General features: G+C 40.6%; 1 protein-coding gene across 1 annotated transcript in view; it reads left to right on the forward strand.

Annotated features, from left to right (window-relative positions):
* The window catches only part of LOC140942823 (tRNA (32-2'-O)-methyltransferase regulator THADA-like), an 86,337-nt gene that overhangs the window by 47,259 nt on the left and 22,199 nt on the right, over window positions 1–16,879 (forward strand). Inside the window, exons 19-21 of the mRNA XM_073391829.1 lie at window positions 14,829–14,904; window positions 15,339–15,511; window positions 16,137–16,292. Of these exons, the coding sequence (XP_073247930.1) occupies window positions 14,829–14,904; window positions 15,339–15,511; window positions 16,137–16,292 (405 nt within the window). The remainder of the gene's footprint in view (window positions 1–14,828; window positions 14,905–15,338; window positions 15,512–16,136; window positions 16,293–16,879) is intronic.

The raw sequence follows: 16,879 nt of genomic DNA on the forward strand, positions 1-16,879 counted from the left end.
AAAAAGAATCGACTCTATCAAGACTTGAACCTGAAATCTCCTGATTCGTAGTCAGGCACCTTTAATATCCATTCGGCCATAGAGTCATTGTCATGTTAAAAAGAAGGCATAGCGAGGTTTTGATCCTCGGGCCTTCGGTTTATGAGACCGACGCGATATCCACTTCGCTACCGTGCCGTGATATTAAAAAGAAAATAAAAATTTTTACCTGAAAGAGAAACGAGAGGATTTGAGCCAGTTAGCTTCGAATTTAAATAAATTGCGACACTACTATGTCAGCCCTTTGTGCTAAACATGTTTACGGCGAAAGAAGAAGGGAAAAATAAAATTAAAAAATGATCGAGGAAGAATCCTCGACTAAACGGTAATAATGGTCATGACTTTTATTCAGGTGGTGGCTCCTAAAAGAGCCGTTTGGTTTCTGTGGGTTCTTAAAAGAACTCTTTCTGAGTGCAAAATCGGCAGCAGCAGGCATACAGCGGATGTATCAAACCACTTGGTTCGAAGGCTCTTTCGTAATATAACTCTGGATGTACACTATAGTGTTTGTAGCGGTAACAAAATCCTTCGGTTTGAATGTGTACCTGTTTAAAGGCTTTGACGACTGTCATTGGAACCGAGGGTAGAACCATACCGTCTTGTAGAATTTCTCTAATGTCTATGTCAGAATCCAGGTATAACCTGATTATCATTGCTTTTGTCATTGGAAATACTTTGCCCCAGAATCGACTTGGACATTGTCACTAATTAGTGTTAGACTCTTCAGGCATCATCAGTGGTTGAAAGCTTTTCCTTTAGAGGTGTAAAGAACTTGAGACATATTCAGTTTGTATCTGTACAATAAAATAAAGTGCGTTAGAAGCGTTCAACTTTTATACGCTCACCGTTCCAGTCAATGTTTTTGTATGCTAATGATGTTCACTAGAAAAAGACAAAGCGGATGTAAATTCGACATACCGAAAGAAGGAAAATTAAAAAAGTCAAAGAAGTGTATGATATTGAATAACATACACAACTTCGACTAAAACGTCGCGATGGGGAATCAAACCCCGGTCTTCTGCTCGACAAGCAGAGATACTAAGCCACTATACTACCGAGACTTTCTGAGTATTGGTCATGACTTTTATTCAGGTGTGCGCTCCTAAAAGAGCCGTTTGTTGTTTGGTTTTGAGTTCTCACAATGAAGAACTAACATAACCATGGTTTCCGTTTACTTAAAAGATAAGTGTGGTACGCTCGCGTAAAGGGATAAGCACTTATAATTTCCCATTTATTACCCTCGCGTTTTTCGGAGTAATATATCGCGATATGTTTTGCGGGAAAACCTTGAGCGTCCCTACCAATCTCGTGGACAGCAAACACGTATAGGTAATAATTTCGGTGACCTTCTTTCCAACCTTATTCTAACAGTTGGACATCTTCATCGTCTTCTTCCCAGGTTCGCTGCGATAAATCGGCCAAAGTTGACAATAAGTTAAATGTTAACCAAAATTTTGACGATCGCGGATGTTCGGTAATGTAAACATGTCTCTCGTTAATATGATCAGCTTGCACTTGAGTGAGAATCATATCCTCTGTTTCAAACGGGGTAGCCATCGTTGAAAATGGAAAAAATTTTTTCAACATTTTTAAAACCGTGCTTTCGCAAAACATGAAACGTGCGACCATGTTTCATCAAAGTCAAAAGGCAGTGAAGTAATTAATTTGAAGCCGACAATGAGGGAGCGAAGAAATTAATTGGAAGTCAGCAATGAGGGAGCGAAAAGCGGCTTATTTGCAATTAGATTAATCCTACCTCGAACCGCACCAATCACCGCTTATTGCGTCATGTTTAAGGTAAGACTTTACACGTGCTTTTTCACCAGTCATTCGACAACCTTCGAACGAAGCAGAAGCACTTTCTAGCCAGCCGATTTTACAATGAAGACTCTACAAGACCTTGCGCTACAAGCCTTTCCCGATCCCGCACTGATGGCACGAACCTTCTTAGTTCCGTGGTACCCACTTGCTCAGAAGCTGGAAGCTCGCAATTACGAAGAACAACGAAACAAGTTTCGCGAACAACATCGCGTCCACTTCAGGTATGTTTGTGAAGGATTTCGTTTTATTCAAGCATGGTATTCTGACCAAAACATTTACCCAAGCAATGTTTCGTTTTTAGACAAGTATTGGACACGCTGTTTTGGATCAAAGATCTAGAGTGGTTGAGTGTTAAGACCAAAGTTTATCTTATGTTGTTGTAAACGTGTTTTTAGACACGCTTGTTGAATGTTAGTCTTAGACATATCTTTTCTTGCTTTTAGAAATGTTGGAAACCAAATCAAGCAGCTAAAAGAATTATCGTATTGCCGAAAAACCAAATGGGTGCATGTTCAGTATGAAAAGTATTCCTGTCTTCAGTGTCCAAGAATTCGTACAAATTCGACTCTCGACGGAATTAGGTTAAAAATGAAGCGACAGTTTGTTGATAAAAATCAAGAGGAAGCGAAGATGAGGCAATTATATTTTAGCCAATCCCGCTGTCATTTACAGTTTTAGTTAAAACGTAGACCCACTTGTTTTTATTATTACTTTCTTATAGAAAAACCTTACGAGCGATGAAAATTCGCAAGGTGTGCCGTTCTGCTTTCTGGGTTCATACTGTATGTACCCATTGCATGAGACTCACGGTGGAAGGGGTTACCGTTGAGGGACAATCCTGGTTAGAGAGATATCTCGAAGTAGATTTTGAACTTGAAAGACAGTGAATTTTTGATTTGTTTGCGGGTAAAAGTGTGTTACGTAAAATTTCTTTTCAATTTTAGAAAATGTCTGCAAGATATTCGATCTTTACCTATCTGTGGGTTCACAGAATGGATATATTCTGAGGAACAGTGTACCTGTAGGACATGAATTGGTTTACTTCATGTAATGATTGATGATTTATGTTTATTACAACAACCGTTTATTGAAAACATTGAGGAAGTACTTGATCGTTTTGAAAGTACATACGCACATTTAAGAGAAGACATGCCGTTTCTGTTTCTATGATTTTTTATTGTAGATGCTGTCTTGGTGTGATAAAAGAAATCGGAAAAGTTCTAGGATTTGAGATACGTTGGATTGAAGACTTGTTATATTTTTGGCGTGGTCATGGAAATGCGTTTACCCGCTATGTCGATCTTAAATTTTGGATAGCCGATGATTAGATTTTTTATTGTTTATGTTTCAGATCTTGTTTGGCTGAATTACAGCAAAGATCAATCTGTAACTTTGTAAAGTGGGTCAATACCTATTACAATGAATTTTTATGCTCGCGCTGTTTGAGATTAGCCTCAACTGAACTCATTATTGACCATTATCACAATTCAGGTTATTTTTACTTTTTGCATGCCACACCAAGATATCGACTGCAAGCGAGAGAACAATGTAGAGAAATGTATGTGGAATTTTTTGATATGTTTGACTGGTTAGGCGAGATCGAATAATGATTCTCACATGTCCTACTTTGTAAATTAGGTTTTTGAAAAAGCAGATGAAAAGGGCAGATTTTATTAGAAAATCTAATACGTCCCTAGCGGCTGTTCTAGGTTTATTAATAAAGAAACGTTGCGTGTTATATTTATTGTGTCCTGGGAAATAATTTTATGGGCTGTGTTGTCAAATGAACACTCAGACAGGGGTGGGAAATTAGTTTAGTAATCGAATGAACACTCAGACTAAAATTAATTGTTCTAGTCAGTGGTTTTGTATGCTAATAACGTTCACTAGAAAACACATGCAAATTTTGCTGAGTCAGAAAAACAAGGTCAGGCAACCTTGAACAACCTTAACCCAAGCACGTATGATTTTATCTGCGCACGTGATGACCTTCACTGACCTTGATCTAAAGCTATATTTAGTCATGCTGTACACGTGGTGAACCGGTTTCAAGCGGTTTCAACCGGGTTCAACGTGACTTAGTATAGCATATTAGCGTTTGAGATTCATTCAGTCTTTACTGTTTGTCCGCGATGGAGTCTTCGGGCTCTATGGAAGAAAGTCCTTGGTTGTCAATGGATGGAAATGACTTGATGAATGACTCTATAGATGAAGCGTTATTCGAACAAACTATTGGAAGTAACGGTAATTGAACTATAATGGAATCGTTTACGATGAAGCGGTTTTACTTGCATTTACAAACAAATGTATGGGAATGTGCATAAAAAGTCTGCATTTAAGAAATGTAACTTGCAGTGTTTTACTGCAACGAAGGAAAAATTATAATATACGGACCTCTGAGAAAACAAAAACAAACTTATAATTTGGGGGTAAATTTCTTTTAGATGATATGACCGAGTGGTCCGCTAGCCAGGGCGATGAGCTCATGACAAGTAGCCAAGAAGAGGCGCTGTTTAATCGAGGCGCGTAGGTCGGAACAACAAGGAGGAAACCCCTTATTTGGTGTAGATGTAGAGAGGGTTGGGGCTCCACGACGGTGGGGTGATGGAACTGTGGAGCAGGAACGAATGCGGTTGACACTTCGGCAACTGAGAGTGCCCGAGGACGATTTGTTGGGGGAGGCCATTGCTGAGGCGTTTAGACAAGGTTACCATGATGTGGTACGTGAACGGGGTTATGTGCCTGCTGATTATTCGATGCAATTTGCGGTTCATCACAGCAGTGGTAATCATTTGTGGACTCGAAGTCCCAATATTCCACTGACAGATTGGCTTGATAATAACCAGAGGTCTCGATAATGGTTGGAGAAGCTGGCGAAACAGGTGAATTCAGCTGAGGATTTGGATGCCACCGAGGGTGAATTTTATGTAGAGGTGACATTTATTAAAAGTTCTGGATGTGGTGGAAAGAATGGTGGGAAGAAGGATAATCCTGGGTGGATGTCGTATGAAAAGTTGCTGAAGAAAAGAGGTTGCATTATTCAGATCAAGAACAAGGATGAACTGTGTTGTGCTCGTGCAATAGTGACCCTCAAAGCCACAGTGGATAAGCACCCTGAGTATCGAAACATCACGCAAGGTCGTGGTGTGCAAGGGTTTTTATCTGGAAAATTACATCGCGAAGCAGGTGTTGTGGAAGGTCCAAGTTAAAGAAATTTCAAGAGTTCCTTGGAGCCGAGTATCAAGTGATTGTATTTGAAGGGCCTAGAGGAACGATTGTGTTCAAAGACAAGCAGTATGATCAGGCTACGAACGTCCTTACCCGCTGAAAGTAGAGAAACACTACCATGCAGTGACCAGCATACCAGCACTTCCAAACTGAAGCTATTTCTGCCGACACTGCGAGAAAGGCTACAATCATGAGACCTCGAAACAGCATAACTGTATGGGGCAGAACTGCAGAGCTTGTCGTAGAGGTAGTAAGGCTTGTCCTAATTTTGCGACATGGTTCACCCCGGAAGTGTGTTGTGACAGGTGTCATGTTATGTTTTATGGGCCAGAATGTTTTGAGGCACATCGGCAAAAACCGCGAGGTGGGAAAAGTGTTTGTGAACGGTTCCGTAACTGTTTGGAATGTTGTAATGTCTACCAGGCAAGAAGAAACATCGCTGCTATCAATCCAGATGTCCCAACTGCCAAAAAGTCACCGATGTGAATCATGACTGCTATATTCAGCCCATAGTAGAAGAGAAGAAGAAGAAACAAGTCAAAGTCTCAGAAGTCTTAGAAGACGAAGACTAATAATACAAAGGTGATACGCATTGCTTTGTTCTGTCATTAAGACCCCATTGAAGGACACGTTCATTTGATTGAAGAGAGAATGACCAAAACTGTTGACACAAAACACGTATTTGGTGTTATTGGCATCAGAGGGTCCTGTTTCATCAGCGGAAAGACCATTGGTCCCTGTGGTGTTCATTCGTACTTTCACTTCTAGCTTGGTTTCATTGAGATCATAATAATCATCACTGGAGGGAACTGTAAAGAGAATAGGGCGTCTTGCGGTATTGGCAGGTTTGAAAGGAATCCACTGTTTGGCTTCATACCTATAGTCAATGTCAGGAACGTCAAACAGATTCAGCGACATATTGACAGACTGGTAGCTTAAAGTCGTTTGCGTTGACTTTTTATAGGTTTTCGGCCTTTAATCATCCAAGGATAGGTCACTTTATGCAATTTCCCTCCTTTTTGTTTCGCTCTTTGTCTAAGGGAACGAAGTATCAGGATCTACCCCATAAGGTTGATAGGAGGTCACAGCCCAGGGATTCCTAGGGTAAAAATGGTGCCTCCATGCTGATAGGGTGAGTGGTAACGACCAATAGATCGCTGATGTCTTACACGGGATTGTGATTTCTGTCCACGCCGCAGGATTAAACCCCTTAAATGTCTTTGACACGCTGTCGTTTCTTTTTATAGCTTCGTTTGGCTTTTGTTTTCACCGCAAGCCTTACCACAGCCGGTAATTTGCGTTTGAGACCTCGTTTTAAGACTTCCCCAGAATTTTTTAATGCATCTGAGGCTGAGGCCCCTTTTTCATAGGCCTGTAGACCATGACCAATCGAGCGTAATAAGAAAGGTCCTGCTAATTTAACTAACTCTTGGGTAAACCCTTTTCCTGTCAACGTAGGGGTATGATACCGTGTGAGTGAACCTCCCAACATGGTGATTGTTTTTGTGTGTAGGTCAAACAGAAAAACAGTCTTTTATATTTGTCGAAACCCCAGCGCGATCAGTGTTTTGCCGGGTGGTAACACCAACAAATTACCATGTGGGGTAGCCAAGGACACTTCAATGCTTTCAATATGTTGATTTCTCACTCGAATCTATTCAAGATGAAGGGGTTCTATGGTCGCTGTTCCTTCCCCTTTCCGTTCTAATTCCACTTTTCTTAACAAAGAATGTTTTTGAGCTCCAACAATCGTGCATTCCACTGCATCGCAATACACCATCATGGTTTGTTTGACAGCACCTACATGGGTATTAAACAAGGCATTGAGGTTTTGAAAATGCCAATCCACATAACGGGTGAGATAGAGATAGGATTGCCCATTCTCTATTTTGACTTTGAATAACGCGTTCCCTCCTAATAAATCGCGCGGTTTAATACCGACAAAATGCTCTCCTAACCATTGAAACCCGTTGATTGCTTCTGGTCGGTGGGGTGGATGCGTTATAAGTGACTGTGGGTAAGACAAAGTCAAAATTCGGTCCTAATTGGTATTGGTTCTTTTTGTCTTTGAATAAGAGTCCAAACTTTTCGGCCAAATCCACATGAATACCTACAGAGGATAAAGGTTGGACATTTAACTGAGCATCATGGGCATACACATCTTCATGAGGCACCCCTTTCAAAATAAGCGTGTCTTCTTTCCATTCAAAGGTCGGTTTCCAAGTGGATTTCAAGGAGATGGTGGCTGCATTATTTTTGGAGGCTTTCCAGGCCGCCGACGAAGCATTTAAATCTTCCATCATGGTTTGTTCCATATGAGTCACAATATTGTGCCATAATTGAATGCCTGAGGTGACAGGATACGAGGTTCCCATGACTTCTTTGAGAGTCATGGTTTTGTCTGGCTTGAAAACCAATCAACCAATCATTCGAACTGTCTTGATAACGTGAGGTGAAGGTAAACGGTATTTGAGTAACGTGGCGTCGTTATTGGTGTTAATGACGGCGGGACTATGACCCACATCCGCGACAGACATACTCCACAAACTGGCTTAGCATTGGTTGCCTTCTAAATTGAGTCGAACGGGTAAACGTACTTTAAAATTGTTGTTTTTTATTGTGGGGGTATTCATCCGTGGGATCACTGATCAACGTGATACGAAATTCCTTCATGGCACTTGCAAATCTTTTTTCCACACCCAACTATTGTACTCTTTAGGCCACCCTTTCCAAGAGACAAATACTCGTTTGCCTTTGCGTTTTAACACTTGATCAGTGCGAAATAACGCATCATCTGGCACCGAGACATTTTGAACATCCTCTTCGTAAAATGTGCCTTTTATAGGGGTCCCGTTCCATTCCGTCAGTTTATACGTGACCACAGGTTGAGTGGTATAAATCTGTTGCACTAAAAACACTTCTTCGGTCCACCCAGGTAAATAGCCTTTCTTAAACGGACGAAATTTTTTATTCAATCTTACTCTTTATCCGCTACTTTACATTTGGGTTTTTTCACTTGCGTACCCTTTTTTGTACCATACAAACGATACCAAATCTCATGTTCGTTTTTAGCAGTGACATTGACCGGTTTCTCTTGAATACTACGATGAAACGAATGATTGTAGGTTTTGACGAGAGCGGGTGACACATCGATATAGTTCAACGTGTTTTTCGCCGTAAAATAGCGAAACATTTTCGTTTTCAACGTTCGATTCCAACGTTCAACCACTGAGCCATGTGGGTCACCATGTGTAGAAAAATGATTCACACCCTGTTTCTTGAAAAACGCTTTCACTTTCGCGTTATAAAATTCACCGCCAGAATCCGTCTGTACTTTCTGAGGTTGGCGAGGACCTAACCTTGTCCATAGTCTTTCTAAGGCTTCGACCAAGGCGGTGGCACGTTTACTCTTTAACGGTTCAACCCACGCGTATTTGGAGAACACATCAATCACGGTGAGTAAATATTTGTAGCCCTTGTTGTATTTGGTTAATGTTTGAAGATCCACCAAATCCATGACAAATTGTTCGTTGATACTAAACACCTTGGTGGGTAAAGTAGGAAAACGTCAACGTCGAGGCTTATGCAGCGTATAACTCAGAAGCTGTTCCAGTTCTTGTTTCGCTTGGGCTTGGGGTATCTTGTGGGCTTTGGCAAACGCATTCACGCCTCCCAACGATCCTGGCTCTGAGGGATCGACATAGGCTGTTGATTGTTTTTGCGACATGATACAATAGATATTGCCCGACTAAGTATGGAAATGAATACATCCAGACGGGATAGTGAGTCTTTAAATAGCGAAACACGATACAACCTTGGGAAGGAAACTGTTGGTCCCACCAGGTCATGTAAATCACCACGCTTGTCGGTTCATCATGCATGTAAAATGTTTTGAGAGATGACAGAGTCTTGACACAATTGCGGGGAGATCCACACATGGCTTCTATACTGTAGATTACCCATGGTTGTATGACTGACTTTAAAACAAATCACCCCTTTATACATGAATACGATGACGTCAACATCTAAAAATAGACCTAACCCCTAACCCTAAACCAAGAAATATAACCAATTTGCGATTTGTAAAACGTTTTTATTTCCATTAAAAATGAACAGATCTTATGGTAGCTCCTTGTTTGAGTCCTTCTAGAAATTGTTCATGACACTTAGGCAGTTCAGGTTCATGATACACATTCACTAATTGGGCAACAAATCGTTCCTGAGCTGCGGTTAAAGGCAATCCCTTCTGTTTTCTTTTACGGCAATAGGAGGCTAAACTGCAGACTTTTTCAGGCAAGTCGTCAAAAGGCCAAGGACCATAGACAGATTTAGCGATAGCTGCTTCGTTCTTCTCATACGTTTCCGCGCCTGGGGGAGGTTTCCACTCGTCATGTTTCAGACCTTTAATAGCTGCTTGAAATTGGTGGTTGGCAATGTTGTTGACCTCGTTCCACCGCTCTTGTTTCTTGTTGGCTTCTTCATTCTTTTCTGCCGCTGGGGGAAGTTTCCACTTGTCCTGTTTAGGTTTGTTGGGCTGACAGGCATTTAAAAACTTTTCATCAGCGGGAGATAGGGGCTTGCCTTTGGCTCCCTGCTTTTGTAAATAAACCGCTTAACTCATACCACTGGCTGGTACTTTGCCCCATTTCTGCTTGGTACGATTGAGGGTGGCTTCAAACTCGCTTTTGGCAATACTCTGAACTACTTTCCACCCTTCGGTTTTCTTGTAGGTTTGGGTAATTTCTGAACTCCAATAAAAGGTACTTGGTAGAGTTTTCTTCCACGGATTGCTTGGTTTTGTCTGAGCTTCCCATTGTTCGTTTTGCTTTTGGGTGGATTCAGCAAACTGATCCAGCCATTCTTGTTGGCGTTTCCACTTTTCCACATTCTTTTCCGCTTGTTGTAACCACTCTGTCTGGGTCTGTTTCGTAGCAAACTTGAGCTGCTGGATGGGTCTCCTCTCATAAAAGAGTGGTGTGTGGATCCACTGAAAATACTTGCAGCGAGAATCTGCTGTAGCAGAAGCTGTAGCAGAAGCTCCACAGTGGTTACCAGGCAAATGGAAAGTGGGGTTAGCTAATGTGTTTTTACCTGGGGCTCTCAATCCTATTCCTCATGTCGTTACGTCTCATACGAGTCCCTCTCTCACCCTACACCATGAAGCAGAACAACGACCCACCAAACCTTTTTCTTACCGATCTTTACTTCATCTCTTCAAAGGTAGCAATACCGATATTTTATTTCAACAATATGCCAAAGCGTTCAGCAACAACCAGTGGAAAGAGATTTTGCCCAAACTCAGAAAATCAGATGTGCAAGATGCCCCCAATGGTTTTGAATTTATGGGCAAAGTCTTTCGCTGGATGGAGCAGGATTTAAACCAACAATTACCCACGGGGTTTGCTTATACAGGTCCTCCTGACTGTTGGCGAATGACGATTATCGCTGAAGACAATTACACGACCTGGTTGTTACGTTTTACGAATATTGACTCCACTAACCAAAAAAGTGTACCCTATTTCGCCATCAATCTTCTGCTAGCTCAACGGATGTGTTGGATCAAAGAAACAGCCCGCAATGTGATGTGTGGATCCACTGAAAATACTTGCAGCGAGAATCTGCTGTAGCAGAAGCTCCACAGGTTAAGAAGACTTTGTTCAGGTTTCTGGCGGTTTTACTGAATCGCATTTTAGGAATCAGCAAGCAATGACATTTTAACTATCCCCATTTGTCACACACTTCTGGATGTCAACCCTATGAAACCCCTAAAACAGAAAGCAATGTCTTTAAACCCTGGATGACCAATCTCAAGTTATGGAAAACAGCCTCCGGACTGGACTTGGATGACTCCTTTGTGGACCTCCCTGTGTCTCCCCATTATTGGAAACCCACGACTCTCAGTGTATCTTTATTGGAAGGGGTCAAAATTGTGGGTGGTGTGTCCAAAGGCGAATACAATGGTGAACTGGAGATTGATATGAGCTCCTTAACCCAAAACAAAACCTATACCATGGCCTTAGAATGGTACCAAAACGATGCGTGGTTGTTTGATCCTTCCAACTTTTCGGCTGAAGGAACGGGTTTGGAAGTCAATTATTTGACGGTTCAAAAACATACTCATGAGCAGAACAAGACTCATTTGATTTATTATCACACCCTTACAATTCAATTCACCAAATCTGTCCGTGACAATGCTACACTGAATATCAAGTTTGAAATTGGGTATCCACTGCTTGCTAAATACCCGGATGAATTGCAAGACAACACTTTTTTAGTTCTGTATGGGGTGGAAGGTCATGTGGAACACGTACCCGATGTGTACGATGATCACCCAGTGATACACACCACCCACACAACGACAGAGACCGTTACTACCAGTACAGGAGACAAGAAAGCTTCCACCACCCCCAAAAATCACGGACAAGTCAACACACGACCTCTGTTTCTGTCTTTTAATTTAACCAAAAGTGTATATGGCAACAACACTATCATGAAGACTGTCGCTTATAATAACGAAAAAGCCTTGATTGAATGTAACCCACTTCAATTTTATTCTCGGCGAAGTCATTTGGTGGACATTTCGGAAGTAACCTTGACAGAATGGAAGAAAAGTATACCGGACTTCAATCAAGATAGTCCCGTTATTGTGACCCTGTTTTTTAAAAAGAAACTGGAAAAGTCCCAGAGGAAATACATTAGGATTGAAGAGTCAGTAGACCATGACCTGCCCATATAAGCACGGACTCTGTTGATGTCACATCGCAATGAGTGAGATTGAGTAGATCAACGCTGCTAGTAAATCCTTGGGCTATTGCGCTCAATTGTTACAGCAGCTCAAAGATCTCAAGGAAACCTTGCAAAAGACACAAGAGGAAGTCACTTGACTCAAGACAGTGGTAAAAGAACTGCAGGAACAACATGGCTACGACACAGTCCACTAAATTGGAATTGCTGTTACGATGCATGGATCCTGGCAAATTTTCTTCCTACGAAGAATTTATGCGTGCATTACTGATTGAAGCGCTGGCCAACACGAACTTTACCTTTGATGTATTGAATTACGACTTGTATGCTTTGAACAAAGAAATATTTACTTAACTGAACCGAGAAACCACCGCCGTTTTTAAGTTATTGACTAACAGGCGACCTGATGTAATACTGGATGGACCTAATTCATGAGGTTAAAAGCAAGCATGGGCAGGAACTAACTCATTCATGAAGGAACCCTGCAACAGTCTAGATCAACTTTTAGAACATGTGGATCCTTCCACTTTGCAAGGTTACAAAACGTTTATGCAAGAAGTGATTATCCAAGGCATCTGTCATTACCATCTTAATTTTAACACAGTGAAGAATTATTTATTGGACTTTAACAAAGAATTGTTTGACACGTTTTGTCAGAACGTGATTTCTTACTATGAGATGCATGCAAGTTCAAAGATCAGGTCCTATGGGATTTAAACATGTGGGGGGAATGACGTCATTGGTTCTCTATTTAACAAACGCTGCACTCTGCAAGTGAACACACATCAAGATGCTTCGGTCCACAACCTTGACTGTGATTTCAGGCGGTGCGCTTGGCGTTGATTTAGAAGCAGAAAAGTTAGCAAGACATTATTGTTTGAATATGGAAGTACTGATTCCTCCTTGTCATCCAAGAAGCACTACTGTTAAGCCATTAACACATCAACAACTGGGAGAAGCGATTCCTATTACCAAGCAAGCCGCTGCTCGCCTGAACAAGCAATTGGAAAATCCTATCAGTTTACAGTATATTCATCGCAACTATCATGTGGTGAAACAAGCAGACATCCTGAGCATTTTGTGTTTTACGCATGTGATCAAATGACTGAGGAACAGATTGCTGTACCAATCCTTGTCCCGCGAACTTCTGTTGTGGGTGTAAGGAACATTTATGATTACCCTGATGCTTTACTGGAATTGCAAGAGACTTTTAAACGGAGTTTAAACCTGCCTCAAGCAAACTGTGAAGAAGTAAAAGATCTGTCTAAAACATTTTCTTTTAGTTTAAAACGTTAGGTGACTGTAATTTCAACATCTTTCTTTGCTTTTCTTAGTCAGTGGCTTTGTGAGCTCGAGTCAGAGATTAATCCTTGGAAACAGCGTTCGCAGAAATAAGTTTGACTTTGATGAGACTTGCTTCTGGAAAGTAGTCGGTTGAGATTTTTCACCCAGGTATAGTGAGACTGCTCTCCTTTCTTCCAGTACAATGAAGTGACGCGAGAGAATTTTTAAACATTTATATTACAATGAAAAAAAAACAGTTGTTTTATTATAACTATGGTATGATTATACTTTGTATACATTCTACACACTCGATAAACCCTTAGAAAACGTTTTTAAACGTTTTGTTGTTCTCCTATATAAAGTCGACACCTTCTACTAGTCTCTTAGTATCTGTTCTCACCTTAGCAACTGAGATCGTCCGCCATTTTGAATCCGCCATCGTGGATGGTGATGTCACATGATTGACAAGCGGCCTCCTTTGAGTCTTGGATGGTCGCCATCTTGGATGGTGACGTAACATGATTGACAAGCGACTTCCTTTGAGGACTGGCGGCCTCCGGCCGCCATCTTGGATTCTTTGATTCACAGGCGGCGGCATCCTTTGAGTGCTGGATAGACGATCAATATACTACTGACGACTCCAAAACGTCGTTTGTTTTTAGCAGTAATATCGTAATTATTATTCATTTCATCCAAATTGGACACTAACTTACGATAGTACATGAGACATACCTTACTGATAAATCGACTAAATGAATATGATCTTGTTATTGTTTCCAGGCAGTGATGATTTATTTCTAGCACGTTTTAGATCTTGTTTGCACAACTCGAATTCACGAGAATGTTGTTTGTCGCAAACAAACAACTAAATTTTTACCTCTTTAATACCATGTTTATGACAGTCTTAGTTTTTCTCTGGGATAGCATCATTAACTGGGTTATATAATTCTTCCCCAGAAGTACTGCAAAAAGGATTTGTTGAAGAAGCTGGAATTGTCTTAAATGTTATTTCTCCGAACACCGGCTTGCTACACACTTTCTATCGCCCAATGCATACTGAGAACGTTAGGCAATGAGATTGAATTATTTCTGACATTATGCATTGTGTTGTTTGTTTGTACTAATTATAATATCATAAACTGCTTCTGTCCATTTTTGCAATTAGCTCATCCTTCGTAAAGAATAATTGACCAAAGTTTCATTTGAAGGGTTATTGTAACCTAAGTTTACAAAACTCAAGCTGTTATTGTAACAATTTGAACAAAGAATTTCCAGCTGACTACACTAGTAGTATAATAGGGACAGCATTAACCGTTGTGGCGGGGAAATCTCAAAAATTTTTTGGGGGAAAAAGTTAACGTCATAAAGAGGTATCTTATGACAGGTTTAGGTTGTGCCTGGTGTTAACGGTTTGACATGGTTTAATGTAACGTCGCCTGTTTTGTTTCTTTCTGCTTTCATTGTCCTTTGCAGATAAATAATTGTTCTGTTTCCGAATTACTTATTTTTTATGTGCAAATAGCGATCATATCAATGACTGAGAGGGCAAGCAGCGCCCTGAAACTCGCTAAAACAACACTTGTTTGCCTCCATTCCAATTATAAACCTAAAATGTGCTTCTTAACGTGTTTGTAGCCATAAAAAACTTATTGCAAAAAATCCCATGCCAATTCCCATTTAATGCAAACCTTTTATCCTTGTTGTTTTTACAGTATTGCCTTCCAAAGCTTCTTAAATGTTGTCCCAAAAGCCTTCAGTATCTTATAAAGAATCTTCAAGGCAGCAATGGTGAGCGTTGTTTTTGCTAGTTTTGTGTTTGCCTCATTGAACCATTCACATCAATTAGACATAGCAGAATTTTTGTCTGAGAAAATCCCCTCCGTACTGTTACAGTATCATTCTAGAGGTGCGGGGGGATATAGGATGTGAGATGACATTAATCATAAGGTGTTTATTAAGGTGTTTCTCTTTCAGAACCCAGGGGACTGTTAGCAGACTAAATAGAAACTTGTTTGGGCCTGTAGATTACTTGGATTGTAACTCAAGATAGTCAACAGTGTTTATCTGAACATAATTGTTTAAGTGGAAGAAAGGGGATAGCGCCCTCCAAACAGCCTTGTGACCTCCGCCCTGTGTAGATAAGGAAAAGAGTAGGAATGTTCTATTTTCCTTCCTGGCAAGTTTTAATTGTTCTTTTTTGGTTTGCATTGATGGTGTTACAGTACCAAATTCAAGAGACCTTGGAACATTAATTACATGTTTGAAGACAGCTCGTTCCGCAGGATTAATGAGCTTGAATAAGAACACTCTTAGCCCTGGAGAAAATGTGTGTATGTGGTGTGGAGTGGTGCCTGTGGAACTGATGAAGAAAGCACTGTGTCATTTGGATGATCAGGTAAATTTTATTGTTTTAGAATATTCATCTCTACACAGTACGCTCTGAACATTGCGGATCCTAAAGACGTGCGGGACGCGTATCACACTTAAACGTAGTCAATGGCCTAGTTGCCCCTGAATGTGTCCCGACAAGCGCATTGGCTTCTAAGCGCTCGAGCGGGTTCTGGAATCTCGATAGGGACTCCGACAAACCGTTATTATCATTTGCAGGTTTATACACTTGCATGGTCCTTAGATCCTAACTACGACTGTCAAGGCTGAGTGGTGTACACATTGTGGCAGCTTGATTGAATTGTATCCTGCATTTCAGGTATACGATTCTGCAACTGTTGCTGAAACGTAACACAGTGTGTTGAAGTTGTCTTCTGTCCCAGAAAATCTAGTGTGCGATCCTTCGGGAAAAAGTTTCCTCTTGGAAAACAAAATTGGCCTTTTTTTCCTTAATATCAAACAACTTGAAAACTAGCTTGACTTTTACCTTAAAATACTGCTAATTTCTTTTTTTCCAAACTAATGTCGTGAAAGATGAGACAACATGGGTGAACCATCTTTGTTATTTCCTTCCGAATGTTAAGTTAACTTTTGTCCTCTCTTTTAATACGTAACTTTGCTATGATTTGCAGATTCGACTCGCTGCCTTTGGGTTACTTTGTGATTCTACAAAAACTACTGAATCAGTCACCGAAGTGGATTTACAACTGTTACAATTATTTTGGCCTTTAAATATGAATAATCAGTCTCCCTCGTTTCGACAGCAAGCGGGAGCACATTTTAAAAAGGTATTGCATAAAAAAAGCCCTTTCCGACTGACTTTTATTTTAGGGCTTCCCTGTTGAGAATGTGTGGGAAATGCAGCACAGGTATGCGATAGGTTTACTTAGGGCACTTGTTAGCTTATAACAACTTTTAGATGCTCCTGTTATAAATACTGGTGATTCTTCGGCCTCTGTTCAAGATATCAGATATTAGGATTTCGAATTTAGAAAACTATTTTTAGCTTGCACTTGGAAATGTGGTGTTCGTTGTTTTGTTAATTTTTGTAAAGATGCACTTTTGCTTCCAAATTGAGTTAAGTAGAATTTAACCAACATTTCTGTTATCTCTAATTCCTGCATCCCTGACGTACAAAAATCCCCAAAGATGCAAAATAGTCCGTGACATGCGTCATGTGCGACGCAAAGATTGAGCGATTGATCTGAAAATGTTAGAAAAGAAGGACTGTATTTTGATTCCAGAATACTGTAATTCCGAGTGTTGTTGTTAAAAACTGTCTGGTTACATCATCCATTTACGACGGATTTGTTCAAGATGAGGCCCAGGATTCAACATAACTGTTTGTAACAAAATCATCATTGATTTTAAGAGC

Source organism: Porites lutea, chromosome 7 (genome assembly GCF_958299795.1).
Source record: "Porites lutea chromosome 7, jaPorLute2.1, whole genome shotgun sequence".
In the NCBI taxonomy this organism is placed as follows: Eukaryota; Metazoa; Cnidaria; class Anthozoa; order Scleractinia; family Poritidae; genus Porites; species Porites lutea.